This window comes from Alosa alosa, chromosome 1 (assembly GCF_017589495.1).
Source record: "Alosa alosa isolate M-15738 ecotype Scorff River chromosome 1, AALO_Geno_1.1, whole genome shotgun sequence".
Lineage (NCBI taxonomy): Eukaryota > Metazoa > Chordata > Actinopteri > Clupeiformes > Clupeidae > Alosa > Alosa alosa.
Window position 1 is genome coordinate 15,950,331 of NC_063189.1, and position 17,500 is coordinate 15,967,830.

General features: G+C 43.9%; 1 protein-coding gene across 2 annotated transcripts in view; it reads left to right on the forward strand.

Annotated features, from left to right (window-relative positions):
• Positions 1-17,500, forward strand: part of LOC125304293 (zeta-sarcoglycan) — a 235,675-nt gene that overhangs the window by 201,772 nt on the left and 16,403 nt on the right. For both annotated transcript variants that reach the window (XM_048258428.1, XM_048258437.1), the window contains exons 5-6: positions 1,168-1,290; positions 3,198-3,270. In XM_048258428.1, the coding sequence (XP_048114385.1) occupies positions 1,168-1,290; positions 3,198-3,270 (196 nt within the window). The remainder of the gene's footprint in view (positions 1-1,167; positions 1,291-3,197; positions 3,271-17,500) is intronic.

The window sequence follows — 17,500 nt, forward strand, 5'->3', positions numbered from 1 at the left end:
TTTTTTTCAAATATACGAGAAAATGAACGTTTGGTTCCCAGACCACGTCTCATTGAGAAGTGGTGGCTCTAGCCAGGCTACTCATGTGTGCTGACCCATTTGATAATCGTTATATTACTCAAACCAATATTTAGGCACTTTAGCTCTGATCTTTTATTCAGAGCCTAGACATTTCAGCATAGCAAGTGGATTACATGCAGAAGATTGCAGTGGAGATTTGTGTTGTTTTCCCTGTTCCAGAGAGAACTTGACCAGTCACGTCGTTAAGTGATGTATAATTCCAGCCTGTTTAACCCAACAGATTACCTTTCATCAAGGAAACATCTATAGGCTCATATTCAAATCGCTTCACCTTTTAACTATCTAATCCCCCCATTGACTTTCAAATGCTCACTAAATCCAGCCCTTACTCGGCACTGCCGAGGCTGAGCATACAATAGACATGCAGCAGGCCTGCCGCTCTGTAAATAATTGTCCTTCAGGCAGAGTCAAGTGGCTCGCCATCCACTGTAACCCCCTCCCACACACACACACACACACACACACACACACACACACACACACACACACACACACACCCCATCCCAACTCAGGCGGAAGATCGGCCCAAAGTCGGGGGAGGCGAGCGGAGGGGTCGCGAGTCCGCGGGGCGCGCTTGACCTCAATCTCATTGTGCTGCAGATTGGTGCGCCAGCCCTCGCGTGTTCTGACCACACCCAGGCAATCTCCTCACATAAGGCTCAGCGCCGCTGATGCCACGCACTGACCACGCTGCTCCGCGAGCTATTTTCTGCTCCTCTGTTTACACGGAGCTGAGGTCGGCCCGGCGCTGAGGTCGTCCCTGGCCTTTCTCTGGGGCTCATCGGAGGGAACCGGAGACATTCTGTTTGATTTATGGCTGGGTTGTGTGTTCTGAGAGGTTTTAGTGCCGACGAGCACAACAAACAAACATGTGCGTGGGGCCTACTGCTTCTGCAACATGCAGGATGTGAACAAATCATCTCTTTCATTTAGGATGCATAGACCAACGCTGTGGGTGGTAACCGATAAGGCAATAGTGAGGGAGACTTAGTTTAATAGGTTAAAGAATAAAAACCTACCTGTGTGCCTTATTGTGTGTTGTGACCTGTGTGTGTTTGTGTGTGTGTGTGTGTGTGTGTGTTGCAGGCTCTGAGATGGTGGAAGCACAATGCCAGAGGTTTGAGGTGCGCAGCAGTGATGGGGAGAGAGTGCTCTTCTCTGCAGATGAGCAGGAGATCAGCATTGGCACTGAAAAACTCAAAGTGACAGGTAATGTGAATTGAATACACACACACACCCCTCACACACACACACACACACTCACAACTCACATAGTTGCTTAGAGACAGAGGGAGAGACAGAGAGAGAGAGAATGAATAACAAATACAGTCAGAAAATAAAAGCTCCCATGGTTGTTTACCCATCTCTCTCTCTCTTTCTTTCTTTCTTTCTTTCTTTCTATCTTTCTTTTATTCTTTCTTTCTTTCTTTCTCTCTCTGTCTCTCTGATGTTGTTGCACTCATTTAACGAGTGGAAGGCAAGGTCAAGTGGAAACGCTGAGGGGTCAGAGGATGGGTTGGCTGCGCTTCGTGGCTGCCCTGTAATTGGACAGAGTTGCCCATTACAGCTCCTCAGAAAGAGATAGCAGGGGCCCGAGTGAGAGAGGGCTGAAATGGTAAATAGAGGGATGGAAGCGATGGATTCTGTCATTCATCAACGAGGTTCAGAGAGATGGTGGTGGTTGCGGTGTGTACCGTGCGTGTGTGTGGCGTGTGTGTGTGTGTGTGTGTGTGTGTGTGTGTGTGTGTGTGTGTGTGTGTGTGTGTGTGTGTGTGTGTGTGTGTGTGTGTGTGTGTGTGTGTGTGTGTGTGTGTGTGTGTGTGTGTCTGTGTGTGTCTGTGTGTGTGTGTGTGTGTGTGTGTGTGTGTGTGTGCGTCTGCATGCGTGTGTGTGCGTGTGCATGCGTGTGTGTGTGTGTGTGTGTGTGTGTGTGTCTGTGCGTCTGTGTGTTTGTGTGTGTGTGCATGTGTGTGTGTGTGTGTGTGTGTGTGTGTGTGTGTGTGTGTGTGTGTGTGTGTGTGTGTGTGTGTGTGTGTGTGTGTGTGTGTGTGTGTGCATGCGTATGTGTGTGTGTGTGTGTGTGTGTGTGTGTGTGTGTGGCAGGGAGGAAGAGAAGGAGCAGCAGTGAAGATGGAGATCAGTGAAGAGAAGCTAATTGTGGCTCGGCCAGAATAAATGAGCATCACTTTGGAGCCATCCATCCTCCCCCACCCCTCCCCACCCTTCTCCACCCCTCTACTGTTATGTCTTTCTCTCACTGTTTTCTGAAATCTGTTTTCTCTCTTTCTCCCTCTCTCTTTTCCTCCGATCAGTTCATTCATCAACACTCCCTCCCTCCCACCCACACTCCTCTTATCCCTTCTGTCCCTCATGTCCATCTCTGTCTCCCCCCCTCCCCCATATCATTCTTTTTTTCATTTTCACCCTGTCCCTTGTCTCCTCCTCTAATTTTGCCCTCCATCCCACCCCCCACCCCCTCTCTGTGCCCGTCATCAGGAGCCCGTGTCTTTATACTGTAGCTGTCTGACCGTCTGGCCCCAGGAGACGGCTCTCTCTCACAGCCTCTCCCCACATCATTACTCTGGCTTACCTATTCTTAGAGCAGACATTGAGATGTCATTAAAGTGTCTTTAATGAACAAGGTGTTGAGTGAATTGTCTTTGGATGACTTAGCTGGGGGTATTTTTTAAATCTTGTCTAAATTCTTCCTACCTCTGAGCCAAGGCCTTTTCACTGGGCCTCGTTAATATTCAAAGGCCTCGTTAGCAGACATCAATAAGCGAGGCCAAAAGTTGAGGAAGAATGTATTTGCCTTTTAATATCAATTACAGACCGGGGGAATGCTACATGTTTCATGTGCCTTTGTGCTTTTGTATCAAAAAGCAGAGGTGGCAGATTGTGGCTACAGTAGGTAGCCAAATTATATAATATCCACTTTTTATGTATTAAGGCTGGCATTATTTGTTTTTCTTTCAACATCCTGTTGGGCAGGTAACCGGCATTAGCAGCCTGTTTGTGTAGTGATGGATATGAAGGCTGTTTTTCTCAAGTGCTTTGCATTGGAGATTCATTACTGTAAGCCCTCTAATGGAGATGTCCTCTCTGCTCTTCCCCAGGCAATGAGGGAGTGGTGTTCCAGCACTCGGTGGAGACCTCTCACGTCCGAGCAGAGCCCTTCCAGGACCTCAAGTAAGGCTTGTCCATGTGCCCACACATCTTGGTTCATCTGTAAACACAGAGAGAGAGAGAGAGAGAGAGAGAGAGAGAGAGAGAGAGAGAGAGAGAGAGACAGGGAGAGAGACTTTGCTTGGAGAGCTTCACATAAACATGAGATGGCCCAGTGGTTGAAACTGAAACTTCATGAGATAAGGCCTCACTGACAGTAGGGGGAGGAGGACTGTTTACTAAGGCAAGGGTTTAGGGAATTGGGGATCAGGAGCGATACTTACAGTATGTAATATAAGGTCCTGCGAGAGAGGGACAGAGAGAGAAAGAGAGAAGATAAGGAAGGAGGAGAGAGAAAAGGAGAGGAAAAGAAAATGAAAGCTGGATGAGAGTGTAAAAAAAGATGAAAGACAGAAGAGCAGAATTGTAGCAGATTAAAGCCAGTCTGCACACAAGGCAGGAAGGGGCGTGAGATTCAATCAGCCACTCGGGCTTTACAGGAGCTACAGAGGCGCTGTATCCTCCTGGTTCGATAGTCAGGCTTTGACTCTGTGGTTTAGAGCTGCTTAACCCTTAAAGGAGTACCGTCACACCGGTGTGACGGGGAATGTTGGGAAATTAACATTCTAAAGAATATCTGGGTTCATTGAATTCAACATAGAATTTTAGAACCTTCAATTGTTGCGGAACTTAGAATGTTCAAAAACCTACACCTTTAAGGGTTAATACAAATATTCATGGAGAACTAAAGGACAAACGGTCCCTGTGTTAAATATGCAGGCTGCTGCCTCTGTCCATGGCCTGTTGTCCCCTGTCATGTCCACCTCCGTATACTGCCTTTAAAGGTCCTACTGTAGGTCCACACACCTACTGTACACACACACACACACACACACACACACACACACAAAATACACACACCGACAAACACATCTACACACCAACACAACTACACACACTGACAAACATATCTATTGCACACACACACACACACACACACACAGACACACACAGAGACACACACACACACACACACACACAGACACACACACACACACACACACACACACACACACACACACACACACAGACACACACACACACACACACACACACACACACACACACACACACACACACACACACACACACACACACACTGAATGAAATGAAATGATTTGGTTGAAAGTTGCCATAATATGTACTTCAGCTCCTTCCTCTGCCTCTTTTTGACCACTTAGTTTGCTTTGAGTAAATTGTGTAATGATTCATGATTATGATCGAGGCACATTCTGACATTTTTATCACTGAGACAAGACTACTTTTCATTCCCGAGACACTTGCACTAAGTAATTTAGTGTGCATGGATATGATTACCTTCATTTATACATGTGTAGCCTGACATCCTCCACCAGGATTGCAATTAGCAGATAGGTCTTTAATTAATCTGAAATACTCCTATCAACATTGTGTTTAATTAAATGTTCTAGTGAAATGGGTTTTAGGGATGCATTGTAGAGTCATTCTTCATTGCTCTTGTCACTGTTAGGGGAGGCTTAGTTGCCATTTTATAATGAGGAGAGGATGGCTCAAAAAAACCTTACTGAAGATCTTTATGCAGACATTGTGCAAATGTAGGCTATTTGTCGAATGGATTACTGTAATATTTCTTGCCCACCTTGGGTTGAGAAATTAAATAATTGTTATGTACAAACATGATCTGTTTTAGTGTACGGTGTTAATTTTAGGACATCATCAGACTCAGGTGTCAGACTCAGAAAAACATCTGTCATCTTCAGACAAAACTGCCTCAGCGTCAGAAAAGCCTCTGTCATCCTCAGATAAAACTGCTTCAAACCAAACGGCCTCAGAAAAACATCTCAAAGGAGTCAGTCTCAGAAAAAACGCTGTCAGAAAGCCTAATACACACTGACGAAGGCCATCAGGCCGAAACGTTTGTCAATTAACCCCTGTGCTAAAATGGATTAAAAGCAAGAAAAGATTTTTGGAGTGCGACCATTTGTTATTTTTTATGATTACATTTCAAGTACCTGTCTATCTTTATGTCTGTCTATTATTGTTGTGCATTGACAATGACAACTGCTAACGTTTTATAATGGTACTATATGGTATTACATCATGGTATAGCACATTTGTCTTTATGGGGGTTTGGGAATAATGATGTGATGATGATAACTTATCTGAGACTTTTTCGTCTGACTCTGTTTTTTCTGACAGCGTTTTTTCTGAGGCTAATTTTCTGAGACCTGACTCCACTTTTTCTGACAGCGTTTTTTCTGAGACTGACTCCTTTGAGATGTTTTTCTGAGGCCTTTTGGTTTGAAGCAGTTTTATCTGAGGATGACAGAGGTTTTTCTGAAGCTGAGGCAGTTTTGTCTGAAGATGACAGATGTTTTTCTGAGTCTGACACCTGAGTCTGGTTTTTCTGACGCTGAGGCAGTTTGGTCTGAAGATGACAGAGGTTTTTCTGACACTGAGGCAGTTTTGTCTGAAGATGACAGAGGTTTTTCTGACGCTGAGGCAGTTTTGTCTGAAGATGACAGATGTTTTTCTGAGTCTGACACCTGAGTCTGAGGATGTCCTAAAATGAACACCGTATTAGTGTTCCCTAGTTCATATCAGGCAATGCAGTCACCATTTTATGATGATTGCAGTGTATAAGTAATTTGTTATAATTTCCACTCTCCATAGTGCGTCTGCATATTGCCTCTCTCCTTTCTCTCTCTCTCTCTCTCTCTCTCTCTCTCTCTCTCTCTCTCTCTCTCTCTCTCTCTCTCTCTCTCTCTCTCTCCACTCGTACCCTCTCTAATGGTCCATCTCCATCTCGCTATGTGCATTTGGCCTCCTTGACTGCTGGGCTCTTGCCGGCCCCTAGCGTGGGTTAATTCACCATTTTATAGTCCTCACATAGTCAAGACTTCAGTCTTCTTCATTTCACCGTCTCCATTGAACAGAGCCTTCACTGGTTTTAGATAAAACACTCAATTGATTTGAACTCCACTCAGTGACATTGGGCGTTGTGGTAGAAAAGCAGGTACTGCCCACCTCGTCTGCTTTTGTCCATCTTATACCCACCTCTGCCCCCCCACCACTCCCATCCCACCGCTCTCTCTCTCTCCTACTTCCTCTCACTCCATAAGTACCAAATTATGCAGTTAAAGTAAATGGAACATGTAATGACTTGACAGAGTCTATTAAGGACTAGTGACATATGCTGGGGTTTTACAGTGAGAGAGTTAAATCTGTTGAAACACAAATTAAAGTGGTTGCACAGGGAGGAGGGATGGATGCAGCAGCCTGACAACCTGAAACAAGTTTGAAGTTTTTTCTAGTGGTTTCTTTGTTAGTTTGGATGGTATTTCTTTCTTTGTTGAAGTTCACCTTGTTTCAAAACTTTTTTTTTTTTGAACTCAGCGATCACTTATACGCAGGTCACAGAGGCCCTCGACATCAGCCTTTATCCGTCACTCTTAAATTTCAAGACCTTGAGAGATTTTCTTGCTTCCTTTTTCTGTGATCCTTCAGAAATTCATTTGCCGATAAATTACTGCACTGCCATCCACTTAGATAGCCTTCATATTTCAACCCCACTCATAAATAATGGTGGGAAAAAAATTAAGTGGAGTGAATTGAATTGAATCCTTCTCAGTGGTTTATGAGTTGTATTTATATATTTATTTTAATGTAAGATTACCTCACTCGAAAGACATTAGGTGCCTTTTCTACTATGAAATGGTTATTTAATGTTTTTTGGCTGTTCAGAAGAACTTCAAATGCAAACTTGTTGCCATGGTTATTAAATCTGCAAGATGGCACTCTCTTAGGACAAATGGATTACTTTTTTGTACTCAGGATATTCTGTTATGGAATGTGGGATATTCGGGAGATGCCAGGCATTTGCAGTGTTCTACCCGTCATTCTGCAGATCAGTTTTTTTCCCCCTCCTCGTTTGTGTCTTTCTTTTTAACGTTTCATTTGTTTAGCTCTGTCTCCAGCTCCCTTGGTGAGTCAAGGTTTGAACTTGCCTCAGGCAGGCCTTTATTATTTATAAACTGGCTTTTAGACAATGAAATATTGGCTCTGATTGGAAAGAGTTTTTGTGAGTCATGCTTTTGCCTCTCTCTCTCTCTCTCTCTCACTCAGTCTTTCTTTATCCTTATCCATCCACGGGTATTTTGTTAAGGTGAGCTCAGCTAGTGACATTATTAGCTGGAGGCTCTAGACCAGTCAGAGCTGCTAATACAAGCGTGATTGCGTTGTTGTAGCTGTCTTCTCCCTACCCATCTCCCCTCATTGTTTTCTGACCAAGAGGCCGGCCTATAGCCACTTTAATAGCTTCTTGTCTTTAGACTTCGAAAGGAGGAAGGACTGTGTGTGATGTGTAGGTGAGCGGTGTCTGTGTGTAGGTGTGTGTGCGTGTGTGTAGGTGTGTGGTATGTGTGTGTGTGTGTAGGTGTGTATGTATTTTTGTGAGTTAAGGGAGAAAGAGAAATACGTGGAATCTAAAAAGGAGGAAAGAGAACGTGGTGTACCATTCCATCAGCCATCAGTTAATTTGGCCTGGTTAAATGGGATGGGAATTGATCTGACCACCCGCTGGGGCCGACACAGGGCCCTCTCCAGTCCAACCTCGAGGAATAGTCCAGCCCTCGGATGAGAAACTTCAAAAGGGGCCGCGGTGCTGTCGATATTCCCAGCAAAATCAACCACAGCTGAGTACTAGCCAGCATGAGGGTCAACTCCAACTAGATAAGAACAGTGCAAGAGAGAGAGAGAGAGAGAGAGCAGGACAATAAGAACAGTGCAAGACAGAGAGAGAGAGGGGCACTAAGGCATTCATCAAAAGCCCTCTATTGGTTGTTTCTATACAGAGCAACAGAGCTCTTTCTTAGAAGCTACACTAGTGTTACTTAGGTTACATACATAAGCATAGTCTGACAACCCAAACCATTCTATTCCCATATGATGTGTAAGGCTTTGCTTTCTTATAATCATGCAAGAGTGAGTTTATTATAATAATAAGAGAATAGGGGGTAGTAATACCCCCCATATGGATCCTCCTCCCGCTGCCCTTCAGTGGGGGACCCGAGCCCATCTTTATTCATCCGCTCGCCTGGCCCACTTAATGGGACATTGCACAACGAGGATATTTTCTGCTTTCACTTCATTTTTTATTCATCGTTGATTAGTCAAATTAGTCATGTCGAGGAGACCGTAATCAGGAGAATATGAAGAGAAGGGGGGAATGAGAGAAAGAGAGAGAGAGAGAGAGAGAGAGGGGAAGAGGAGGAACGAGAGAGAGAAAGAGTGAGAAGGACGAGCAGAAGAAGAAATTATGGATATTGACCCAATTGCAAATTCAAATAAAAATCAGAGAGCAGAAGGGGGGAAATGGGGCTGCGGGAATAATGCAGCCAGTTGAGAGAAAGGTTAGCCAGAGATCTGTGTATCAGCCTGCGGAGCCGGAACCATGTCCCATTCACAGCTCTCCCCCTAGTCTGAAACAGGTGGGGAAGCAGAAACTAGCCTTTTAAACAGCTCTCCAATGGCTGTGTCTGTGTTGACATCATTATATCACGTCATGCAATTAGTGCTGGTTTCGCATGTTTCGCAATATTTATGAAATTGCATTCACCATTTAGAGATGATGAAGAAGAAGATGGTTATAATAGCATCATACTGCATTTCACTATCAATTACCCAGATGGGTTGCCTAAGAGCATTTGTTTCAACACATTATATCAAGCATCTTGCTTTACTGTGATCATCATTTATTTTGCCTTGTTGTCATAATCCCAAGGCAATGTAAAAAAAAAAAATCCATATGCTGATGCAAACTGGAGCCTGTGTGCTTTTGCATCTGTGAGTGCCTACGTTTGCAAATATGTTTTGGTGCATGTCTTACCCTTCAAATCAAATTAGTCCAATAGCAACTTAGCTCCAAGACGGCCTACAGTGTGTCTGTGTGTGTATATTTGTGTGTGTGCATATGTTTGCAAATATGTTTTAGTGTATGTCTTACCCCTCAAATCAAAAATAGCAAGTTAGCTCCAAGACGGCATACTGTGTGTGTGTGTGTGTGTGTGTGTGTGTGTGTGTGTGTGTGTGTGTTTGTTTGTTTGTGTGTGTGTGTGTGTGTGTGTGTGTTAGCTGGTGTCTGTATTTTTCACAGTACCAGTCTTTCACTCAACATAAAAGTGTAAATAAACCTGTTTTTTTCTTACGTGTTTTTCTATGTACACCTGCGTGTGTGTGTCTGTCTGTGTGCATTTGTGTTGGTCTTGGACATGGGGATGTGCCAATTTCAGATGTTGCCATGCTGGCAGTCTGAGCAGTGAAATAGAAAAGCACATGGACTTGAATACACTGGACGGCTATCAACTCACCCACTGAAAACGGGCCTCCCAAACTACCGCACACCAGAGGCCTGGACTCAATGCTGACAAGCTGCTTCCCCAGGCTTATTTTAGTCTTCCTCCTCTTTCTCCTTCTCCTCCTAATTACGCCACCCTGGCCTGATCTGCCAGAGGCCCCCCATCCCTGGAGCAGGTGGAGACGAGGAAGGGGATGAGGAGGATGAGGAAGGGGGTGAGGAGGAGGAAGAGGAGGAGAGGGTGGTGAGAGACTGGGGCTGAGCTGGATGATCAGAGAAGGCTTAGTCAGATCTTATTGCACACCTGAGTTTGCTCAGAGGAAGAGGAAGAAGAGGAGGAGGAGGCCAGATGTGGCCCAGAGGTCTCAGTGGCATGTGGACACTCTGCTGGCCCTTCTGTTTGCTCATGGATTTGGCCATCTCGGACCTTCATTTGTTTTAGTTTAGTTTAGTTTTGTAGTTAACATTGACCACTCCATAAAAAGCATTTTTTTTTTTGTAACTTTTTTTTTCTTCTAAATATTCAATTAAATAAACAAGATACAGTTATTAGATAGATAGATAGATAGATAGATAGATTAATAGATAGATAGATAGATACTTTTTTCATCCCGAGGGAAATTTTAGGTATCCAGTAGCTTATACAACCATAACACAACAAATACACATACACACACATATCTCACATACATAAAAATCACTCACAGAAATGTAAAAATGTAGAGAGCATGTGAAATGATTACATAGGTCTGGTATGGACTGACCATGTGAGTGTGTGCAATGGTGGTAGTGCAAAAGTGAACAGTGCAGGGATTGAACAATGCAATAACTTTGCTTATTATTAAATATTAACTATGACTTTGAAAAGACAAGAATGTAAACATAACAGAATTGCTTAACAAACAAGAAAAAATATACACTTTAAGAACAATAGAAAACAGGGAATAAGATAAGATGTAGATGTTATAACCACAGTCCAAATTGTGTAGGAGGTCTAATATAGCCTGTAAAATAGTCAGGTGGACAGCAGACAAAGTGATATGATGGTAGGGGCTGAGAGAGACAGGCTCACGCTGAACAGTACATTTCTCTCAAGTCAAGAAAAAACAAAAAACAAAGGCAAAAGTAAAAAAGTAATGAAAGTAATAAAAGACAAGGTAGAATAATTATCAAGGCAGATTCAGATTGGAACTCAGCGCAGTTAGCAGAAAGCATCTGAGAACAGTTTGGTCTTAAGAACATCTGAAAGCATCTGAGAACAGTTTGATCTAGATTTAAAACTGGCTACAGTTGGGGCCTTTTTGATGTCATCCGAAAGTTGGCTCCAGAGCTGAGCCGCTTAGCAGCTAAAAGCTGCTTCACCATGTTTAGTTCTAACAGTAGGCTTTACTAACAGGTTTTTCACCTGGGACCTGAGAGGACGAGAAGGTGTGTACTGCTGAAGCATGTATGCATGAGGTATTTAGGTCCTGCTCCATTAAATGCTTTTTTTTTGCTGATTTATAAACAAGCAATAGTGCTTTAAAGACAATTCTGTGCCTTACTCCTTCCCTTTTGTGTGCCATTGAAGAGTTGGATGGCCCCGGGGACAAAGGACCTCCTCAACCTGTCTGTTGAGCATGACAGTGACAGAAGTCTGCCACTGAATATGCTCCTCTGTTTATTGAGCGTGCTGTGTAGTGGGTAACGGTCATTGGCCATGATCGCCAGCATCCTGCTCATGGTCCGTTGTGAGTGACTCAAGTGACTTATTGTCAGTGACAGCTCAATGGCAACAACAGAGCCAGCTTTCCTTACCAGCCTGTTCAGTCGTCCAGCGTCCCTCCTCTTAATGCTGCCTCCCCAGCACCCCACAGCATAACCTCCTGTCAGAGTAGCTTAATTAGCGGTAAAGTGTAATGATGGTTCTGTAGCCTCTTTGACAGCTCAGGAATATCAATGCATAGGTATGTTTGTAACCTACGTTTTTACAAGCAAACTTTTAGCATGATCTTCAAATTCATTGTGGTGCTATATGCGAATGAAAGACTAATGTCATAATGTCATTATGTGCAGTAGTTCGGAACACAACAAAAGGCCGTGAAGCAAAAGAGAAGTTGTCATATTAGGCTACTACTTTGCTGATAACATTTCAAATAGATGCCAGTCAGGACATTAGCAAGCTTTTTGTGTAGACTAGGCTGTTGATGTTGTTTCATAGCCTTTTGCTTGTGTGTAAATATTCCTAGATTTCAACAACAGGTTGTGATATTGTGATAAGTAACCTACTTGGCATACTGTATGGGCTCATGCAAGCTGTCAAACAAGTCTACTAATCTATGTGGTGCACCCATCTGCTTTAAGCTTACATCTTGAAGTGTTTATATTATGTATAGGATGTGGTGCTATCAAAGCAAGACGTTAGAGATGGTGCATGCCATGCAGTGATGCCTCATATTTAATCATTTAAAAGAAAAACACGGCACACATTAAAGTAGCACTGAAATGATGGCCCAGTCGTGGTGGTGGCCACTGAGTGACCTGTGGTGGCCACGGCAACTGGCCTCTGCATGACTGAGCGCTGGTGTCTCTCTCTCTCTCTCTCTCTCTCTCAAACAGTTTTAATTTAAAAGGCTTTAAAGGGAGGCTGCATGTTTCGCCATCCATCACCAGCATGGACACTCCTCTCCACAGGGGTCCACTGTGTTCTCCTGCCGTACAAGGCCACGCTACACTGAACATCCTCAAGGTTCAGATCACTGGCTTTGAGAAGGGGAAATAAAAGTCAGAGAGGAACTGAGTTGATTCCCTGCCTCGATGGGTACTGCCATGTTCTGGACCAGAAGTGACCACCAGATGTTAACATTATGAGGGAGCAAGCCGATTTGGGTGAAATCAATCCAGTCATTTCTTTTCATTTTTTATTTTGGAATGGCTGTTACATCCTGGCTCAGAACGTAACAAAAACCAAGGAGGACACGGACACGAAATTGCCAAAATAATTAAAGAATTTACTTCAACAGAAGGAAAACTATATACAACCGCCACAATGTATGGGTTAGTCAGTAGATCAGTAGTGTTAAGCAGTGTCGGCATGCAATGTTAGAATAATGCAGAATGAATGTATGAAAAGAAATCAAATACAAAACAACTCATAACGGAAGGCAAACGGCAGACGTGCGTCTGGAGTCACCAGCCATTAGCAGCACGCGCGCCATATTGTCAAAGTCCGGCCTTTTTAAAGGCAGCAAATCAGGTGCGGCCTTAACAGGCGCCAAAGCCACGCCTACAGGCGCTCGCAGGAGCAACAGCAGCGCTCAGAGTCGTCACACGCCCCCCCTCAAAAGAAAACGAAGAGCCTCATGGGATCGTAGTTTTCGAAGCAAGGCCAAGCGCTCATCTCCTCTCAGCAACTCTCCATTTCCCTGTCCACCCAGCAACCATAGCACCTAGGAGCACTTTAAGGAGGGAGAAGAAAAAAAAACAAAAAAAAAGACACGCACCACAGCATCACATAATTAAGCACGGGACAGTGCATCTGCCACAACATTATCGGAGCCCTTGATGTGTCTAATGTCTAAACAATAAGACTGTAGAAATAGAGACCAACGAACTAAGCGCTGATTTGGACATTTCAAAGAATTCAAAAAAGTCAAAGGGTTATGGTCAGTGAAGATGGTCAATGCTACACCAGAATTAATGTACACAGCGAAATGTTGTAAAGCCCAAATCAAAGCTAAAGCTTCTTTTTCTACAACTGAATAATGCAGCTGATATGAACAGAATTTCTTTGAAAAGAAACAAATGGGATGAAAGACTCCCTGATCATCAGTTTGGATTAGCACAGCGCCAGCCCCGACGTTACTGGCATCAACCTGTAACGAAAAAGGTTTATCAAACCGCGGAGCGGCCAAAACAGGAGCAGAACAGAGAACAGACTTAACATTTTCAAACGCCCTCTGACAATTTAATGTCCACACATACTTCTCCCCATCCCTTAAAAGAGAGGTCAAAGGGGCCATAACAGTCGAGAAGTTTCGGCAGAAGCACCGATAAAACCCCACTAACCCCAAAAATCGGCGCAAATCTTTTTTTGTAGCGGGAGGCGGATACTGCTGAATAGCCACGATTTTTGCATGAATTGGACGCACTTCGCCGTTTCCAACAATTTTTCCGAGGTACGTTACCGTGGCCCTGGCAAAGTCACACTTTGCCAGATTCACCGTAAGCTGCGCCTCGGTCAAGCGATCGAACACTGACTTGAGCTTCTGCAAGTGCGAAGCCCAAGTATCACTACAAAGGACCAGATCGTCAAGATATACAGCACATCCATCTAAACCAGATATTACGCGATTCATAAGTCTCTGAAAACTTGCTGGTGCGTTACGTAACCCGAAACTCATTACTGTATAAGAATACAGTCCAAATGGTGTAATAAAAGACGAGATGTCCCGTGCTCTAGCTGTAAGCGGCACTTGCCAATAACCTTTTAAAAGGTCCAATTTAGTTACAAATTTAGCTGGTCCCACTTCGTCAATGCAGTCTTCAATTCGGGGTATCGGGAAACTATCACTTTTAGTGACACTGTTCACCTTACGAGAATCTGTGCAGAACCGAACCGTTTTGTCCGGTTTGTCAACGAGAATGCATGGAGAGGCCCATTCAGACGAAGAAGGCACAGCGATATTATTTTCAAGCATATACTGAATCTCAGCTTCCATCAGCTTTCGTTTATCTGGAGACACACGATAAAAACGTTGTTTAATCGGCACAGAGTCACCTACATCAATATCGTGTTCACTCCATGTTGTTCGGGATGGGGTGTCACCAAACAGAACGGGATATTTACTAATGAGCTGGATCAATTCGGCCCGCTGAGACGGCGGCAAATATGCAAACAAGTTATCCAGCTGGGTCAAACATTCCGAATTTGTCAACCGCCCCCTTAAAATTCCATCACTTGGTGAAACAAGCTCACCGTCAATTTCGTTACCTGGGCCACAATCAAGCACTGGGGCAGAAGCTAAAACAGGTTTAACGCAAACCGAATCATAGTAAGGCTTCATCATATTAACATGGAACAGAGTGGACTTCTTCCTACGAGACGGAGTAGAAACCAAGTAATTTTCATCAGACACTTTTCGTAAGACAGTGTATGGACCATTAAACTTTGACTCAAAAGGTGAACCAACTAATGGGCGAAGCACAAGAACACGATCACCCTCTTCAAATGAACGAAGCTCAACTGTGCGGTCATATAAGCGCTTCATTTTTCGCTGCACGCACTCTAAATTTTGCTTCGCAATTTCACGCACTCGAGACAGTCGATCCTTGAAGCTATTCACATAAGCCTCAATACTTTTAGGCGGTTCAGGTTTATTTCCAACCTCACTCAATACGGACAAAATTCCCTTAACTTTATGTCCGAAAACTAAGTCATTCGGGCTAAAGCCCGTACTCTCTTGGACAACCTCGCGAGCTGCCAGCATAAGCCACGGTAGAGCTTCTTCCCAGTCCGCATCTAATTGAACACTGTAAGCGCGCAAGAGCGACTTCATAGTTTGATGAAAGCGCTCAAGAGAGCCCTGAGACTGAGCATGATAAGCTGTCGACGTGAGATGCTTAATATGCAATTGCTTCAAAACCTCGGTAAAAACACGAGAAGTGAAATTTGAGCCTTTGTCACTCTGCACAAATCTAGGAATTCCAAAAATGGACACAAACTGAGACAGGGCTTTAAGTACAGATTTAGTCGAAATAGTGCGCAACGGATATGCAAAGGGGTAACGAGTATTCAAGCACATGATGGAAAATATGTAACTGCTACCACTTTTCGATCGAGGAAGAGGACCTACGCAATCGATAACAAGGTGCTCAAATGGTTCTCCAATAGCAGGAATCGGATGCAATGGAACCGGCTTAAGCTTTTGATTAGGTTTACTCGTTATTTGACATGTGTGACAAGTTTTGATGTAAGCAGACACATCCCTTTTAACCCGAGGCCAAAAGAAATGTCTGAGGATACGGTCATAGGTCTTCCGCACACCACCATGACCACACTGATCATGAGCCACCTGCAAAATTGAGTTACGATGTTTAGTCGGGACCACCACCTGGATTATAGCTTCTCCCACAAACTTATCCCACTGTGGCACCCATTTACGAAACAAAACTCCGTTATCAGTGAAATATCCACGGGCTGCCCTCAGTGCATCTGTAGAAGAAAGTGCATTAGCCATCAAATCAGCCAGCAACGGATCCTTAGACTGATCATGACCCAACTCCTTAGCTGACAAAGGAAAAGGCAAAGAGGACAAATCAGGCACACACAACACAGACTTTGAACTCTCCTTCTGATCATCAGCGTTAGATGCGCACTGATCAGAATGAGACATAGATCGGGTAACCACACAAACTGCATTTAAAGACTCTTGTTCACTAGCACAATTACTCTGGGGAGCATAAACGATAGGTGAAGGCGTGCCAGCCCAAACCCTTTTTCCCGCGATGGCATTTCCCAGGATCACATGAACTCCATCCACAGGCAGAGCTGGACGAACGCCCAAAACCACTTCTCCCTGCACAAAATCGGACTGAATGTTAAGTTTGTGCAGAGGAACAGATACAGTGCTCATCCCAATGCCACGAATAAGAACATTTTCTCCAGTGTACGATTGTTCAGAAAAAGGCAACACAGACTGCAAAATAAAAGAATCAACTGCTCCCGTGTCACGCAGGATTCTCACTGGAACATCATGACCCGACAAAGAAACAAGGCCATTTGTAATGAAAGGCAGATAAGACATTAGACAATCTGCAGCCAAATCATTAGGTATCATGTCAGGAATCTTTACTGCAGGCCTAAGAGTCAACGATGATGCTAAAACAGTCGGTCTAGCATGCGCTTGATTATACTGCTTTTGTTTACTGTTAAGTACAGGACAATCAACCTTCCAATGCCCAATTTCACGACAGTAATTACAGAGCAGGTCTGTCACAAGGTTTTCGGATGGCATGGGAGACTTAGGCAAAACTCTATAAGCTCCCTGTCCTGTATTCTGCACACCACTAAAGTTACGAAAACTGTTTTTATGAATCAAAACAAATTCATCGGCCAGTGCAGCGGCCTCCTCTGGCGTTTTAACCTTATGCTCAGAGATGAACGTTGCAACGCGCTCCGAAACAGATGATTTAAACTGTTCTACAAGCATTAAATTAGTAAAATCATCCAGCTTACTTTAACATCACTTGCTGAACACCAGCGACTAAAATGCTTTCGCCGTCTCTAGCGAACTCCAAATGCGCCTGATCTGCTAGTTTTACACCTGCACGAACCTCTGACGATATGCCTCTGGAACAAGTTCATAGGCCCGCAACACAACAGATTTCACTTTAGCGTAAGCCTTTGAATCATCGTCAGACAGAGAAGAATACCCCTCCTGGGCTTTACCTGTTAAGACACACTGTAAAAGCAAACACTTATCAACATCCGACCAATTTCTTCCATCTGCAACCCTTTCAAACAAGGAAAAGAAAGTGTCAGGATCCTGTTCATTAAACTTCGGCACCAATTTCAAATTTTGCCCGACATCCATGACACCTTCAGACTTTATCTTACCATCTTTTAACAGATTTAATTTTAGAAACTCCAAATCTAATTTGTCTTTTTCCAATTCAATCCGATTATTTTCCGAAATGTGCTTTATTTTCTCATGCTCGAGTTGCAACTGTAGCAATTCTCTCTTCTGCTGGAATGTCATTTCGCTATCAGTTATTTCTTCACCAACAACAGGTGCTGAACTAACAGGCTGACGCAGCGATGCATCAGACACAGGTGCTGAACTAACAGGCTCCTGCAGCAATGCAGCAGAAGCAGAGGCT